This window comes from Neolamprologus brichardi, chromosome 8 (genome assembly GCF_056152115.1).
Source record: "Neolamprologus brichardi isolate AB-2024 chromosome 8, ASM5615211v1, whole genome shotgun sequence".
In the NCBI taxonomy this organism is placed as follows: domain Eukaryota; kingdom Metazoa; phylum Chordata; class Actinopteri; order Cichliformes; family Cichlidae; genus Neolamprologus; species Neolamprologus brichardi.
The window spans coordinates 8982565-9000327 of record NC_142111.1 but is presented as its reverse complement, the minus strand read 5'-3'; the positions used below and the strand labels follow the sequence as shown (position 1 = coordinate 9000327).

The 17763-nt window shown below is 43.8% G+C and overlaps 1 protein-coding gene across 5 annotated transcripts in view; it reads left to right on the top strand.

Moving 5' to 3' along the window:
* The window catches only part of raraa (retinoic acid receptor, alpha a), a 144356-nt gene extending 128673 nt beyond the window's left edge, over window positions 1–15683 (top strand). For all 5 annotated transcript variants that reach the window (XM_087845385.1, XM_087845384.1, XM_087845383.1 and 2 more), the window contains 6 exons: window positions 6897–7038; window positions 11741–11901; window positions 12034–12210; window positions 12321–12525; window positions 12715–12873; window positions 13042–15683. In XM_087845385.1, the coding sequence (XP_087701511.1) occupies window positions 6897–7038; window positions 11741–11901; window positions 12034–12210; window positions 12321–12525; window positions 12715–12873; window positions 13042–13238 (1041 nt within the window). In that variant the 3' untranslated portion in view covers window positions 13239–15683. The remainder of the gene's footprint in view (window positions 1–6896; window positions 7039–11740; window positions 11902–12033; window positions 12211–12320; window positions 12526–12714; window positions 12874–13041) is intronic.
* Window positions 15684–17763: the final 2080 nt, after the last annotated feature.

Genomic DNA, 17763 nt, shown 5'->3' with positions numbered 1-17763 from the left:
AAGCAAGATATTTGTCAATCTTATTGCTTTCATGTGATTTCCACTGGAAAGAAAAAAGAAAAAAACTTTTTATAGCTCATATGATAAAAATGATGAATCACGTCATTTTGAGTATTTCACACCCCCTGGTTTTTTTTTTTTCCCTCTTCTTCTGTTGACTTTACATGTCTTTGAATGCATGTTGAGAATTATCACCGACATTATCACTGATCTGTCTAATCAAGAATACAAAAACTCAGGCCTTTACACGTATATGATAAATGTGCCTCTTATCATGAACAAAATGTGAAATTTTGTCATCTAGTCATCTGTTTGTTTTTTTTGTTTTTTTCTTTTTGAGTGTTGCTGCTCCTCGTATCGCCTTCTTGCTGACGTGTCTGCATCGGTTGTCCATTATCAATACAGCCATGTTGCACAGGTGCAGAAGAGGCCTTATAACGCCCATCTGTTCTGTTATCAGTTGATAGCTGCTGTGTGCACGTGTACACGCTCTCCTGTTAGTGTGAGCACACAGACTTCTTTATCTCACGGCTCCCAAGGCAAGGAGCCAGAGTTGTGTAAGCTCAGAGGAGGATAGAGATGAGGACCAGGGATCTGTGGAATCTAATGTAATGTTACTGCCAGGTGCATACCTTATATTTGCACGGTGTGTGCATTCCACAAACCCAACGTGCTGTTAATATTTTCTGTTTACGCTCTGGTCGTCTTCTAGCTACCAAAAAAAGTGAAAGTCTTCGCCTTTAAAACATGCTGTATGTTTGGCACAGGCAGGGTGGTGTACTAGTTGTGACCAATGGCTCCTCGGCCAGTGTGTATTTGTTTCCATACGTGCACGGATAGTAGCCTAATGAAAGGAAACGGGTACTGAAAAAAAGAAAAGTCCACATTAAAGGGCACACACTCAGGCGGGATGTAGAAATGCAGATGCTACCATTCAAAGACTGAGAGGCCTAAGCTGGTTGAGAGCGAGAGAGCAGACTGTGCTCTGGAAAGCATGAAGAAGCAAAAAGAAAAAAGAGGAGAGAGAGAGAAGCTGAGATGGCTGGAGGGGCAGCCGATTAGGGCACAGGGGCCACAGCTGAACTCACTGACACCAAAAGTAAAAGATGGTCAGCGCCCCAGAGCACAGGGGGAAGGGGAAAGTAAGGAAAAGAATGCACAAAGGGAGGAGAGCACAGGAAAGTTGGGAGTGTGATACAAAGTACACCCGGCTTTCCAGCAGGTTAATACTTAGCAGAGTAAATAAATTGGGCCAACAACAATGCTGCTTATTGTGCTTCTCCATCCACTTGCCAAGGAAAATCCTGGTAGTTTGAGGATTAACAAGTAGCATTTTTAACTGATGGTTTAGCAAAAGACAGCCACCACTTTGGTCAAGATGAAATTTAGTTTTTGCATGTCCTTACATGTGTGATAAGTAGTAATGGAAATATATCTAAGTATGATATTGGCAGAGCTGTGAGTCTTTGTTTCATGTTTACAGCAGAAGATGTGTCTGAATGCACGAGAATGGTGATGTTGTAGTTGCGCTTCTTGATATTTTTACTATCCACCGCTTTTGTAATTATCATGTATGAACTAGAGTATCTGAATATGCATTTATTTTACTGTTTTAACTTTTGGAAGCAAAGGAGGGTCAGAAGTGTCATAACTGTGTGCTGCCTTATCCGAATATGTGAAAACATGTATGAATCCATTTAAATACGTGAATGTCTAAAATATATTTGAAATAATTTCATTTAGAGTCAGCATGTGCATGACATTTTGTGAGTGGTGTCAGATTATAATAGCAAACAGTTTGAACAACAGGATGATTCTTAGCATTACACCAGTAGTGAAATGCACACATGTTGTCGTCAGATTTCCCTGCATCTGTCAGTTTTGCACCTTTACCAGTGTCAGGTGCCAGTTTATTTTCAAGGAGCTGAAAGAGGCTTTGAAAACATCATTTATTGCAAAGATTTCTTTGTTTTCATGGTACAAAGGAAAGGATGTGCTATCTAATTTTTATATTAAACGTCAGGAACTGCTGGATTTCATATTTGGTGCATGCCTAGTTTTCGCCCCCACAGATGTACAGATAATGGTGATGCACAGCTACTTAAGTATGCTGTATTTAGTAAGCTTGTTACCTGCTACAGTTAGTTATACATTCATCATCTTCAGTTAAGGGCCACAGGGGCTGGAGGCTATCCCAGCTGTCATAAGGCAGGTGGCAGGGGTACACCTTGGATGAGTACAGGGGAAACCCAGGCATGTCGAGAGCATGCAAGCTCCAAACCAAAACCAAAAAACACAGTTGATGGGGTTTTTTTTTTTTTTCTTTCCAGAACCATCATGCTGGGATTTGATGATGCTAACGACCTCAGTGGCTAAGGGATATCCTGTGAAACTATCATTAAGAAGGAATGACCAATTCAGGAATATACAATTTGTTTTGTTTTGTTTTTAATTAGCAAGTTGGGATTTCTAGACATTTAATGCGTTTTAGTTGTCTGTGGCACAGAGAGTGGATATCAGGCTTGGTGCAAAGCTGAGTGGGCGTATCCATTTTTCCCCCTCTGATTGTTGGCATGTAATGAGCTCTGACTTTGATCTCAAAAGATGCGCTGCAACAATGCGGCTATTCCAAGTCTTAATCTGCTTTTAATGTTTTCACTTAACATGTATCCCCATTGTCTCACAGGCAATAATTAAGCAGGGTTATAAGATACATAATGAGGCTAAATCACACCTCATTCTAGTGTGTGTGTGTGTGTGTGTGTGTGTGTGTGTCTGTGTGACTACTGACTTTGAACACACCTTGTGTCACCTCAGGCAGTTTTATCTGCATTAATCTGAGAGGTTTTTGATATAAATTTTTTTCACATATTCAGATGGCAGTGTTAAGAAACAACTGTAAAATTCACACTACAACATTCTGAAATGTGGATAGTCTTTTTTTAATATTATTATTATTATTTTTATTCCTTAATGAACTGAATCTGTTATTATACACTTCCTTTGGTTGGTTAAAAACTCTAAACGGTGTATTAAGCACATGATGAAGACATCTTTAGTGGTTGGAGTGTTGCTCTTTCTGACTGTAGAGCAGTTGTGTCAGAACCAATATTGCAATCAGCCTTTGAAGGCTTTCATGCACTGGAGATGTAACTGATATTTTAGTCAGTCATGAGATATTCTGCACAAAATAAGTTGTTTCAGATGAAAAGCAGTAACGTACTAGATAGGTTTCACTGTCAGTTTTCGACGGCCTCTCTCCCCCTGCAACACCTCCGTTATATACAAATTCTGCTCTTTCATCTCTTCGCATTCAGGTCATAAAATTTTTATCTAGAAAACCACGAGCAAATTTTGCTTGCATGCCTTCTCAGCTGAATAGGTGTGTTACTGTGAATGGTAGATTATTAACCAGATAGAGAATGCATGAATAATGAGCAGCTCTACTCAGTCAATAATCAGATATATTGAGTAGATACAGGGAGGGAGCCACTGTTAGACTGAGGCAGAGGTGGGGGAGGGAGCAGTTAATTGGGCATTTCTTTGCATTACCAAACAGGCAGGCAATAAAAACATAAACCTCTGTGCTCCATTCAAATAATTTCATTGCCCTAACAGCACAACAATTCATCAGGTTAGTAACATGTTGTCATAATCGCACTAAAACTCCTAAAACCTCATTAGTTCGACAGCCGCTGTCACCTGCTGGTCCCATCCATCTTCACAAACCGCTGCCTTCCTCACTCAGTAGCTGCAGTAATAATTTGAAAAGTTCACCATGCCTTCACCGCATCTCTCACTTCAGAGGAGATGACTTGGCATAGCATACTCAATAATTCAACACTACAGGCGTGAGAATATATACGGTGTCTCATCTGAGACTGGGGTAAGTTGAGGGTTAGCAGCGTCTGCTTTACTGCAGCATGCCAAACTACAAAGGCGTTTCCTGGGGGCTGCAGCGAACGGAGGAAGCAGGAGTGGGGGGGTATCGAGCTCTGCTGCTTGGAGACAGCTCATTCTCTTGTTGTTTAAGTTCTACTGCCTGCATATACTTACTAGAATTGCACTTCTTTTTTGTTTCCCCTGCAGATATTAACATTTAAACATTAAATATGCATGCCCACCCCCTCATGTTTATGTTTTTGTCTTTGAGGCATGCCAGTGCAAAGCAGGCATTCTTTCTTCCTGGTATGCAGTGCAGTGCAAGGGAAGTGGCTATTTCCCCAAAAAAACAACAACAAAAAAACCCCCAACCTCCCCGTGATGAATGTCCCCTATTTGCTGTTTTTCTTTTTGTTAAACAAAGCCTTTATTAGTGTGCGGGCTGTTGCAATAGTTGTTTCGTAATAGGAGCAAGAGCACAGGCCTGCATATACACACGTCCATGATCGCAGTAGGAGGTTGGGAACGCGTTCCTAATCCAGGCGCAGTGTGATATTCGTGTCAGAGAAGATTCCTGTGCTTCCCTGTGAACTCACCAACTCTAGGCACTCCTTACGTCCCACTTAGTAAAGCATTTCTTCACACACGTGCACAGAGCGGAACGTGATCTCAAGCACACAAAGCTCTTAACCAGGTAGACAGCTGGGAATTTAGGAGCACATGACACTCGCAATCACAAATGCACTAGGAACCATTCACTCGTCCTTTTCGTGCCTCCCTCCCTTCTCCCTCCTCTTGCCGCCCTCATCTCCACTGAACTCTGCAGGGTGGCTGACAGGCCTGCTGAGGACTCTTGTCGCCGGGCGGATTAAGCGGTGATACAAAAAGAGGCTTAAGGGCCACAGGAAGCAATGACTCCTAAAAGGAGGAGTTGGAGGGGGGTGGTGGTGGTGGCAGGGACAATCGACTGCCCCACGAGCCAGCAGCAACAGCCAATCAGGAGGTGCTGCAAGCGGGCACCTGAGCCTCTGCATTATCTGCAGGCGGTGGTCAATCCTCTGATGACCCTGGGGTCAGGGTCGGGGCACTATTGGATCAAAGAGGAGATGATACTCGCCCAAACAAAGACTGGAGAATTATCCCTCAGCTTCGGCAGCTATAAATAAGCTACAATCCTTGTTCTTTTTCACTTGATTGTTTGCTCACTGTTCTATTGTGAGATAACAGCTCTTTTCCAGGGTGGCGGCTGGGGGTGAGAGGGGGTTGGAAATATCTGAAAGCAGCAGAAAATGCATTGTTTATTTGCTGGAAGCATTGCAATAAAATGCACATTTTATTTGGAAATTGTGTTTTTCACCCCCTTTTTTTTTTTCTTTCTTTTTTTTTTTTTTTTTGTTCAAATTTTTAAAAAAACCTGACATGTCGCAGCACAGATGTGAGATGCTTACAAAGTCAGGGGAAAAAAGGGTTTGACGAGGTGACCTGAGCACCAAATGGCTTTCTTTTCCAGCCGGAGATGGAGTCCATCATACGTAATCACAAGTATCACCCACACCTGTAAAGTGCCTTGTTGAAACAGATGACAAACGTGACAAACTGCGCACAGTTCCCCTATCAGGAGCCTGAATGACTCTGTGGCGGGAGGACGGGAGATGTAGAAAGAGGCCGGTGATCCGGGAAGGACAAATTGCAGGCTTAGATCCATCAGCCATCTGTCAGCTAGCAAAGCTAATCCCTCTGCGTGGGATGGGCCTCCCTGGCAGCTCCTCTAACCCACTCCACCCCAGCTCCCTCTCGCCCGCCCCAGCTGGTCCCACCCACAAAACATGACCCACCTCATCGCATCAATACTGACACTGACCTGTATTACATTTGTCCAGAGACCTGCTTGCTGAGTACTCACTCAATTGGGCTTAATTTGCATTAACCTCTCTTTATCTTTCTGACATGATAGGGATGTTTAAGCAGTGAAGCTGCACGGGTGAACATTGATTTTTATTGCATGGGCATATTAAGGAATATATAGATTGGGATGCACTACTTTTCAATACATGTGAGATGGTCTGGGTTCTCTTAGGTTGAACTTTGCGTTGAGTTTTGAGGGTTTTTTCCCTTTTTTTGTAATTCATTTTTTTGTAATTCAATTTTTAGGGAGTTAAAAATGATCTTACCACATTCTTGGTGTGCGTGTCGTATAAATCAGATATTTTTTTGCTCGTTCTTGTGCAATCAAAAACTAGTTTGCGGTCCCCAGAAATCTCCCATTTCAGCCTACTGACCAAAAATGAGTTCATTATCCTTTTTTCCCCTCATATCCCATGGGGCTGGATTACATTTTATTTCTTACACAACACTTTTAGCCTATAGTCAGTCGCTCTCTCGCTCTCTCTCGCTCTCGCTCTCTCTCGCTCTCTCTCTCTCTCTCTCTCTCTCTCTCTCTCTCTCTCTCTCTCTCTCTCTCTCTCTCTAATTATATGCACTTGGCCTGGATCTAGAATTGCTTATTTCTGGATCTCTAAACTAGGCCATGGTTATGTGACACCCAATAACCCTGTGCCTTTTACCCCAAAAGCCTTTGGACTTCCAAACCTCCCGAATCGTTTATTGTTTACGTTTCTCATTTGAGCTTTATCCGAGCAGGTGGGCAGCCTCATAAGTTGGTGACAGTTCACTGACCATTATCTCTGTCGTGATTGCACACAGATTACGCCACTGCTGGACTTGGCTATTGTTTGCCTTTTATTTGCAGATGTTTCTAAGTATTCAGCACGGCCTCTTTTTGCTTCTTATGTCTAAATTGTTTGCTTAATGTGAACTGGACAAAAGGCGAATGCCATAACAAAGGCGCAATTTGGACGAGGAAGCCTAAACACATGTAGTATGCAAAATTGCTTATAATTTTACTACTAACGGCTCCATTTCCTATGGCAGTCATATTTCTACCCATGATTCCACCGACACAACCCTCCCCTTGTCTCTTCAATACCTTACACGTCTGTCTCTCTGTCACGCAGGGCTTCTTTCGGCGAAGCATTCAGAAAAACATGGTGTACACTTGTCACCGGGAGAAGAACTGCATCATCAACAAAGTCACCCGCAACCGCTGCCAGTACTGTCGGTTGCAGAAGTGCCTGGAAGTCGGGATGTCGAAGGAGTGTGAGTAAAGACGTGATCATTTTTACCCAGAGTGCCCTGCCCTCACAGGGCATTTAGGGACGAGCACAGATCTCATCACAGCTCTTTAATCCCGGGGTTTTGACATGATTGTGGCCACTGCAGGAAGTCTTAAGTCGCAGCGTTTGTTGACATTTGCTCCTTTGCTAACATTGCGTAAGAATTCATCCCCATCCTCCAGCACAATCTGACAACACATGTCATAATCTACTCGATAGCTGGAGTCTTATCAAGATGATCAAAAGAAATTAAAGCACAAAGCTGTTCCGATTTTTCCATTTGAAAAGAATATCCACCGTATGTGCGAGCGGCAGAGATGCAGTCGTGATGCAGACTGGCATTAGCAGTCAGGGTGTCTCCAGGCTTGGCAGGCCTCTGTGATGAATATGTTCTCACCTGCCGAGAGTGAAAGAGCAGGCGTCTGCTCCAATCATCGCACCCCCGGGGGCTGTGTGAACACACACATACACGCAGGCAGTCAGACTTGATAAAGTAATTGGGAGAGGTGTGACCACAGAGGCCAGCAGGGTTTTTACCTCAACCAGATCACATGACACACACACACATACTTACTTCCCAGCAGAAAAGAGAGGGAGAGTGCTTGTGTGTAGGAGGGGGATGCTTTTATATTCTGATAAACACTTTTTAATGGTCTGAAACTGGGCATGTGTTGATTTGAAAATCATAATAACAATCACGTGATCAGAAAGTGCAGCACGCCTCCTTCCTGTTTAAACACTCTTGCGTACAGCTTTCCTTGCTCAGTCTCTCTGCACCTCCTGTCTTCCCAGAGCTATTTACCTCGTCTCTCTGCTGCAGAAAGTGCAGGGAGCGCTCCCCACGCCACAGCACTGTGGCTTACAGTAAAAGAAGTTATCCTCTGAGCTCCTTACCTTTGAATGGGGCCATTAATCATGGTTAGAAAGATCACAGCAGCCAGTTCTTTTACACACACACAGGCACCGAGGCACACAACACACAACAGACTGGAGTTGGAGAGCCATCTAGTGGTGACTGTATAGTACTGGATAAGAGAGAAAACAGGCGGGAGGGCTTTTCTGAAGTAGACTCAAGGGAAGGATGTATGATTGTTATAAGCTTATAGTTTTCCAGGCTCCTTTTGTTGAGCTGCTTTTGGTTTTTACTTGAATACTTTTTTTCCGGAGTGTGTTCATGTTCTGCAGGTTTCATATCACACAGTGCTGACTTTGGCCAGTGGAACTGGTCTGGGGTGGCGAGGCGGGAGGGACTGGCCATCTGGGGCCAGCAGGGACTCTCTCTTCGCCTCTGACACAGACACGAGAACGGGCACGCTCATCAAAGTGCACTCTTCACCATAATTCCATGCGCACGTATGCATAAATTATGCGCATACAAGGTGACAAACACAAGCTGGTAGGAATAAAAAGCCTGTAACAGAAATACACTCCGACAGCTTCGCTTGGAACGGGCATACACTCCCCTGTCAAACACACACGCAGAAGGTGGACCCCCCGCTAGTGCCGGGGGACGTCTGGGTGACCTTGTGTCTGCTGGCAGACAGCTCCAGATGACAGTGCCATGCCTGCTGCCAGGTGGCAGTGGCACACAAGACAGAGCCGGGAGGAGCGGGGAGGGCGTTGGCAGCAAGTGGAGGGTTACAAGGGAAACGCCTGTAAAGGCTAGCGCCAGCTTCAACCTGACGGTGTGTGGTTGAAGCGGACAGCTACGAGCAACAGCTGTTCCAAGGGATTGCAAAAGCTGCAACATTGTTCTCTAAATTTTGTGAGAAATATGTACATTCTCAAGCAGAGAAGGGGGGGAAGGGACAAGAAGCAGAAGTTTCAAGTAAAAGGCTGTATTTATAGCAAATCAGTTCCACTTTTTAACTGTTTTTATATAATCACAGTTCACTACCATGTTGTGTTCATGTTGGAGTCCTCTCAACAGTATCCCACCTTTTTCTCCCAAAGTAATCACCCATTCCTCGAGGAAGGTGTTATTCAGCGATAGAAAAAGTAATAAAAGCAAAATAAGATGAAGCGCAGAATGATGGAGAATCGTGCAAAGAGGGGATAACATCAACCAGAGAGGGAGGATAGCGACGAAAGATGAAGGCAGAGAGAGGGAGAGAAGAGTACTGAACCCGGTGTGAGCAAGAATGAAAATCTAGAGTCGAGAGAGCCGAGGGGGGATTCGGGGGAGGAGTGAGGCTGGAGGACAGAGAAAGAGAGAAAGAGGGGGGAAAGTTTCATCACTGTCGACGGTGGCTCTGCGCTGCGAGCAGCAGGAGCAGGGGTAACATTGACATTTTTATCTTTCCATTGAATTTAATCTGTGTGATGGACGAGCTGCCAGAGCTTTAATTTTCCTCACACGAATTATCCCTGTCTGCCCACCTCCCTCTGTCTTGTACACAGACACAAACACGCGGGCACAAAAACCCCCCGCATACACACCCGTGGCACCGAAATTGTGTATTAAGTTGCACGTGCGCAGCCGAAATCCACTACGAGAGGGAATGATTGAGTGATGGCTGGGCGTGCACGCGCGCCGACGCAGTATTCTGTGCACGCTGCACACCGGCTCATGTAAATCCTTTTTATGCAACGAGCGTGCAACTGTGGACAATCCATGATTCAAGTCCCTCCATTAGCATTCATATTCTCATAATACATTTTTTAGATTCATGGCTGGAAGTTGAGACACAAACATCAAATGTACATTTGTCTCTACACACATCCACACGCGGATGATGATGATGATGATGATAATAATAATAAATACTTTTAAAAAAGAAAAGCAAGGCAAGGCACTATTTCTTTCATTTGCACTCCCCTGCCAGAGGCCTCCTTCTCCCCAAGTTATTGCATGTGGCAATTCGCCATGACAGATCGCCAGTCGTGCCTAATAGTTCTTTAATGACTTCATTAAATTGTGTTGTGCGGCTTATGATTGTGCTGCCGATTTGTCAGCGAGGGTAATGTCTGGGCACTAGGGATGCCCCACTTTTATTTGTGAATTAATTGGACATTGAGTGCGTTGCAGCCCTCCACCCCTCCCCTCATTGCACACAGGACACAGAATCCCAATCAGCTCCACAAACAGGGCTGGCCCAAATATCTTCAGCAGCTTACTACAGTGTTATGCAACCGGCCTCCTAAGATGAGGGCTTGTTAAACAGGGTGTTTCTTCCCTAACTAAGTCATAATTAGCTCATTAAAGTAAATGGAAATGAAAAAAACATTTTGTTTTCCGTGTTTATACCCACATAGTTTATGAAGCGGTCTCATCACAGCATACTCTTCTTCATCGGCCTTTCTTTGCTGCAGCGTTTTCTGCGCAAGTACCAGTGCATGCTGGAAAATAATGCATTACCACGATCGCAGCGGGGTCTTCTTCACTTCTTGTTGTGGTGAGCGGTGCTTAGCAATAACATAATGCCGGATCAGACTTCCAGTCCCCGCCCTCCTCCTTGCCTTCTTGTTCTCCCAGGCAGGGAGGCCTGTCTGTGGGCTGATGAATGAGCAGCAGCACAGAGTAGTGCTCCCCCCCTCTCCTTGGCCCTGGTCCAGGCCCCCTCTGTCAAAAGACACTGATCTCCCATCAGCCCGAGCGCTCTTGCCCTTAATGGTCAAGGTTGGTATTAAGACAAGGAAAATCTGATCTCAGGTTAGTGGCTGGGGAAGGCGGGGACGGGGGTGCAGGTACCTTGAGGGGAGGTAGAGATTGGAGAAGTGATAGAGTTGGAAAGGTGGATGATTTAAAGCATTTTGAAAATGAGAGAGGGCGTGCATTGGCTGAGAATGAGACGCACTGAGAGGATGACTAGGAAAGCGAGAACGTGTTGTATAACCAGGAGAGGGAGAGAGATGCGAGAGGGGGAGAGAGAAAAAGCTGGAAGGTTTTTCTCTCTCTCTCTCCCCGGTATGGTCTCCGCAGCCGAGCCCTTTTAAAACCATTAGAGGCAGGATATTTGTCATATTATGTTATTAGATTAGCTGGGACCTCTAATGAAAGCTGTGGCAATTTGTCAGCCTTATGGATAGCTCCATCCCCCACCACTATTTATCAACTAGCACCCCATCGCACCCAACACACCCCCACCCCAGCCTCAGCGCACACACGTACACACAACATAGTCGAAGCAAAACCGCATCCAAACGTGGATGGGAGAAATGGATCGAGCTCATAATGGGATTCCAATGCTAAACACCCCCCCTAGTGTTTTTTTGTCATTTGGGGTGAGCACACCACTCGCAGCCAGAGCGCCCGAAGGGAAACGACAGAGGATTATTTCATGGGTTTTTTTTGTTTTGTTTTTTTCCCCTTCTCTCCCTCTCCATTACCATAGCCCATCCTGGATGGAGCTGTCTCACAACATTTATCTTACAGTATCGGATAAGAAAAGATGTGTTTGCTGCCGCTGTTTGCTGCACACTGAGGATCGGTTCCTGCTTATAACTCGCCTCAGTTTTACCTCGATCTGCAGTCAGGAGTTACTGATAAAGGAATGCGTGCAGACTGTAATTAGCTCCATGAACTGTACGCTACACTTGAAATAGCTCTGAAATGCTGCTGCATGAACGGCCGTGTTTGAAGAGAAAAAGAATACAAGATTAAATGTAAAGTTTGCCAAGACTTTGTGTTTTGTCGAAAGGGTTCGAGATGCATACTAATCTCTCTGTCCCTTCCGTCCCTTTAGCGGTGAGGAACGACCGGAACAAGAAGAAAAAGGATGAGAAGAAGCAGGAGTGCACAGAGAGCTACGTACTGAGTCCTGACACGGAGCAGATGATCGACAGGGTTCGCAAGGCACACCAGGATACTTTCCCCTCCCTCTGCCAGCTGGGCAAATACACTACGGTCAGTGGCATGAGACTGACAGTCTGTGTGTCCTTATGTTCATTCACCTTTTTCAAGTGTGAGAGTTTAGTTTTTTTATTTGCCTTTGAAATAAAATTGATCTGCAAATATTTTCTTCCTTTATTCGTACAGACTAACAGCTCAGAACGACGTGTGTCCTTGGACGTAGACCTGTGGGACAAGTTCAGTGAGCTGTCCACTAAGTGCATCATCAAGACAGTGGAGTTTGCCAAGCAGCTGCCCGGCTTCACGACGCTCACCATCGCCGACCAGATCACTCTGCTCAAAGCTGCCTGTCTGGACATCCTGGTACGAATAACGCACACACAAAAAACATCTACCTTGGATGTTTTCAATGAATAAAACTGGAAGTTCGGTTTGAATTTTCTTCACAAACCGAGCCTGTCTGCTGTCCACAGATACTGCGGATCTGCACACGCTACACACCAGAGCAAGACACGATGACTTTCTCAGATGGACTTACGCTAAACCGAAACCAGATGCACAACGCTGGCTTCGGTCCGCTCACTGATCTGGTTTTTGCCTTCGCCAACCAGCTCCTTCCTCTGGAGATGGATGATGCAGAGACGGGGCTGCTTAGTGCCATCTGTTTGCTGTGTGGAGGTACGGCAGGTCTTTAGAAAAAGGCCCTTAAAGCTTGCTTGGGTCATGTTTGTGTCAGAAACAGCAGCGGGGTAGCAATGCTGCACTCTTTTCCTTAGCACCATCTAGTGGCCACTGTGGTTCTAACAGTCGGAGAGTATTGGCTGACCCTTTTCTCTGTGCTTTTTTGTTTGTTTGTTTTGTTTACAGATCGACAGGACTTGGAAGAGGCAGACAAGGTGGACATCCTGCAGGAACCCCTTCTGGAGGCGCTGAAGATTTATGTAAGGAAGAGGAGGCCCCACAAACCGCACATGTTCCCCAAGATGCTGATGAAGATCACTGATCTTAGAAGCATCAGTGCTAAAGGTCTGTAGTTCCCTTGTGTTTCTACATATATAGTGCTACAGTGATTAGTTACTCAAGTGTACGATTGATCATTTCTACTTTTTCTTTTGTATATTCCATTTTAGAATGAATGAATGAGTATGTTTTACCAGAACTTACACTGATAGCTTACATTTTTCCATCTTGCAGGAGCTGAGCGTGTCATCACGCTGAAGATGGAGATCCCCGGCTCCATGCCACCTCTCATCCAGGAGATGCTGGAGAACTCAGAAGGTCTGGAAAGCGGAGCCGCAGGCGGACGACCCAGCGGCGCCCCCCCAGGCAGCTGCAGCCCCAGCCTGTCCCCCAGCTCTGCCCAAAGCAGTCCAGCTACACAATCGCCGTAGTCACGGCCCACGTTTTCATTTTCATTTTTTCTTTGTGTTGCGCTCTGTCTCCTCCATTAATGTTCTGAAGAGGAGGGGTGAAGGAGGTGGGTCTTCTTGACCCCTAACTGCTGAACACAGGAGACCAGCAGAGCCAACCACCTCCTCTCCGACAACAAAAATCCCCATCTCCTGATCCGCTTTCCCCTCTCTCTGGATTTCTATCCAGACATGAGGGGAGATGAGGCTGGAGCAGGCCGGGATAACCGGAAGCCTCCAACATACCACACCGTAAATACTGCTGATGACTCTTCCTCCTTCTCCCTCCCTTCTCCACCTTTTTTTTCTTTTCTTTTTTCTTTTTGAAAAGACTAACGGAGATGAGGTGTGGATGAACCCGAGAGCGGTTGGAGCACAATGGAACAAATATAAAGACGAGAACAATGAACACAGACTGACTTGACAAACACCAGACACTTTTGTTGTTTTTTTTTCTTTTCTTTTCTTTTCATTGTTGTTGTTGTTGTGCTCTGAGGCCGACTACAACTGAACTTTTGGGACTTGTCAAAAGAACCCACTCCTCAAAGACTCTGGGTCTTTTCCTCTTTTCCAGTTTCATGAAAAAAATAACAGATTTCGTACAAAAAAAAAAGATATATAAATATATAGAGAAAAATTAAGGACCTATTGCGATCGACATGTCCAGAACAGGATGGCAGGTTGAAATGAGGACATGTTTTCTGAGCTGAGATTAGAAATTGTTGTACTCCTTCACTGTTTGAATCTTTTTCATACCCATCGAGTATTGAGAAAAATGCTTCGGTTTCACATTTGTATATTCTAATTGATGGGGGGAAGAAAAAATAAAAGATTATTTTTTTTCCCTTTCCAGTCTACACAAGCAAACACACACAAATGTGCACAGAAAACAAGTCGCAATGATTATCACCTACTATTCCAGGTCGGATTTGTTTTCCCTTTTTTTTTTTTTTTTTTTTTTTTTTTTTTTTTTTTTTTTTTTTTTTACTTCCAAGAGATTGGGGGGGAAATGATTGTATGAACTCAGTTGTATGATATGGTCACAGGTCCTTTCAAGAAATCAAATTAATGAAGATTCATTATTAAGGTGTATTTTAAGTAGCCTTTTGAGTTTGTGTATATAAGCTGTATTCATTTCTTTAAAACTATGAAGAGTTTTAGGGTTCACCTGATCGATTTTTTTTTTAAAGAATACCGTTTTATGTGTTTTTAGGTTTGTGATTCAAGAAAAGACGTTTTGAGCACATTTTACTGAAGGAAGTTCTTTCATGTTTCGTGTCCTACTTTAAAAAACAAAACAAAAACATGGCAGACCCATCACAAATCACTGGCTCTAAAGGTTTTGGCTTCACGAACAGTTTTGCCCCCCCGACCCCACTTTTCTTTCTTTTTTTATGTACAGTAGGTAAGAAAGTAGCACTCCTGTCGGGGCATAGCTTTTTTTGTGTGTTTGGCCATGTAGCAGAAAGAGAAGGCGGCGTTTGAGGAAATGGTTTAGACGCCTTCTGTGGCCTGACGGGCTCAAACAAGCGGTGGCGGCTCTGCTTCAAAGAGAGTTGAAATGTGAACAATGGTGTACATACACTCTGTATTAAACACAAGTAAATCTCAGTGCTCTCTCTCTCTCTCAGTGCATCAATTTGTAGTCAATAGGAGAAGACTAGACTCCCTCCTCCACCTCTGCCCTGTCAGCGATCAGGCAAGGCGAGGTCCCAAATGTGATGTTTGTCAGCTAACTCCCCGCCCCTCACCTCCACCTTGGCAACCTGTGGTAGAAACAATATGTGACTTAACTGAATCCAGAGCAACCTCGTGCCCTGTGACACCAAAAACGCCTTCACCATTGCTACACGTCACCCAGACCATCATTACTGTACGCGCACCAATGTCTCAGGAAGGAATCATTTTTGTGTGCTTGGCCTGTCATTTGTATATGTTCTGTGCTGCAACCCCCTCCCTCTCCGGTAACAGATGCACATACACACACACACCTCTGCTACTGAGCCCTTCAGATTTTTCTTCACTCGCTTTTGTTTGGCCTGGCAAAACCAGGACTTGTGCCGAGAGACACTGACCCCTGACCGCTCCTTTTTCCAACATCCGTAGGATGCCAGTGTGGACTCTCTCACAGAGTCGTTCACATGTCCTCTTTTCCTTTTTTTTTTTTTTTTTTTTTTTCCTTTTTTTCCTTTTTTTTTTTTTCTTGTACGGTCAAAGCTGCTTTCGTCATTTTAGGACTTAACCTGTCCAGAACGGCGCACAAATTTCCCCTCCACAGCGAATCTGGAATAGCAACAGACACACCGTCAGTTTGAAAAGTATGGAATATGTTGCAATTTTGTCAAGATTATCAAGCGACTTTGGAAAAAAAACAAAAAAAACAAAACAAAACGAGAAAAAAGATTTAGAAAAAATAATAAAACCAACATTTAATAATTAAACGTTTGTGTTGTTCATATGGTGGTCTTTTCAATTCTTTTCTTTACAGCATCGCACTCATTAGCTTTTCACTCATTTACACTGGTGAACCATCCACACGTAGTCACTGACTTTAATTATGCTTTCTGGAAGGTTTGGGGCCACTATTAACAGCCAGGAGCTGTGTTGCATGAATATATGACAGAGAAGCTTTATGACCACAATGAAAACCTCCATTAGAGTAATGTCAGAGTAAAACATTATCCAACACTGCAAATTTGTAAGCTGTAAAAACACTATTTCTCTTGAAATGGTTTGGGTATTTTTTTCTTTTTCAAATCGAAGCAACTCAGTGCATTTAGGTATGCAAATATAGTCAAGATGTCCTAATAAAGTCAACACAGAGAAGAGTGATATAAGTGACTTTTAATGTGGCCTGGTCATTGGTGCCAGGTGGGCTGGTCTGAGTATTTCAGCAACTGCTGATATGCTGGGATTTACTCACATAACCATCTCTAGGGTTTACAGAGGATGGTCAAAAAAAGGAAGCTATCCAGTGAGCAGCAGTTCTCTGTGGAAATATGACAATGTTGATGACAGAGGAGAATGGCAAAGCTGCTTTGAAAGGATAGGAAGCCAACAGTAACTCAAATAAACACTTGTTATAACCAAAGTATGGAGAAGAGCATCTCTGAAAGCACAGCATAGCAAATCTTGAAGCCAATGGGCTCGAACAGCAGAAGACCACACCTTGTTCTATCAGCTAAGAACAGGAAATTGAAAATACAATTTTTCATGGGCTCACCAAAACTGAATGGAAAAAGATTGGAATAATGTTTCCTGGTCTGATGAGTCTCCTTCAGCATTTAACATAAACAGCATGAAAGCATGGATCCATCTTTTCAGGTTGGTGTTGATAATGGTGTAATAGTATGAGGATATTTTCTTTTTTTGGCCCCTTTAATCCAGAAATAGCATTGTTTAAATGTCACAACCTACCTGGGTGTTGTTGCTGACCATGTCTATCCCTCCAGTGGCTGCTTCCAGCAGGATAACGCACCATGTCACAGATCACAAATCTTCTGAAACTGCTTTTCAGAATATGAGTTCACTGTACTCAAATGGTCTCCACAGTCACCAGGTGGTAGAACAAGAGATTGTCATCATAGATGTGCAACCGACACATCGCCATCAACTATGTGATGCTGTCATGTCAGTATGGTCAGAGGAATTTTTCCAGCACCTTGAAAGAAAAGGGGTTGAACGCAGTAGTAGCAAGCTATTCTTAAAAACAAACAAACAAAAAACTGGCTGATGAATCTATATGCAGATAGTGGAAAATATGCATGCAGCATATCAGAATATACTAACTGGAAAAGAAACCAGTGTCAAGATAAAGATACCAGTACAGAAAACATTGTAAACAATACAGTAAATGTTCTTCAATAAATATCCCAAGTTAGCCAGTAAGCTATCCAGTAAATGTGTGAGAAATGTCTATTGTGATTGTGTAGACTGTATTTCTCACCATTGTGGAGCTGCTGTGAATGAAAAAGGTAAGTACTAGTAACTTTATATTTTTGTATTTATTTGCATCAAATTGGACTGAATATGCTCCTGAGCTTTAAATAATAATAAAATTTGTCATATCATGTAAATAAAAGCTGTAACCAGCCATCAGTGCCTGTTTACAATAATATCTGTAGGTACTACTTGGGCCATTGGTCGTATATTCGCGCTTGGAGTGCTGCTTCGAGAAGTTTACTCTGCGCTACTAGCCCCACCCATTTTACGAAACGATGACGTCTGAGCCAATCACGATTCTTCGCGCGGAATTTCAAATATTTTCAAAAGCCCATCCATTCACCGATGTGATATTGTTCCGCCAAATTTGTAAACAAAATAGTCCCTTTTGTCTAAACGCGAGTCCAATTTGATCAGAGCAAATACACAGTGCATGACAAACCTAGTACGACAAAATATTACACGCATTTCATTACAAAACACAAGTGAAGTCAAGTTTTAGTGGGGGGACCGAGTGCATTTAAGTCTGGCGGATTGATATCACAACACTTCCCTGGACCAGGCG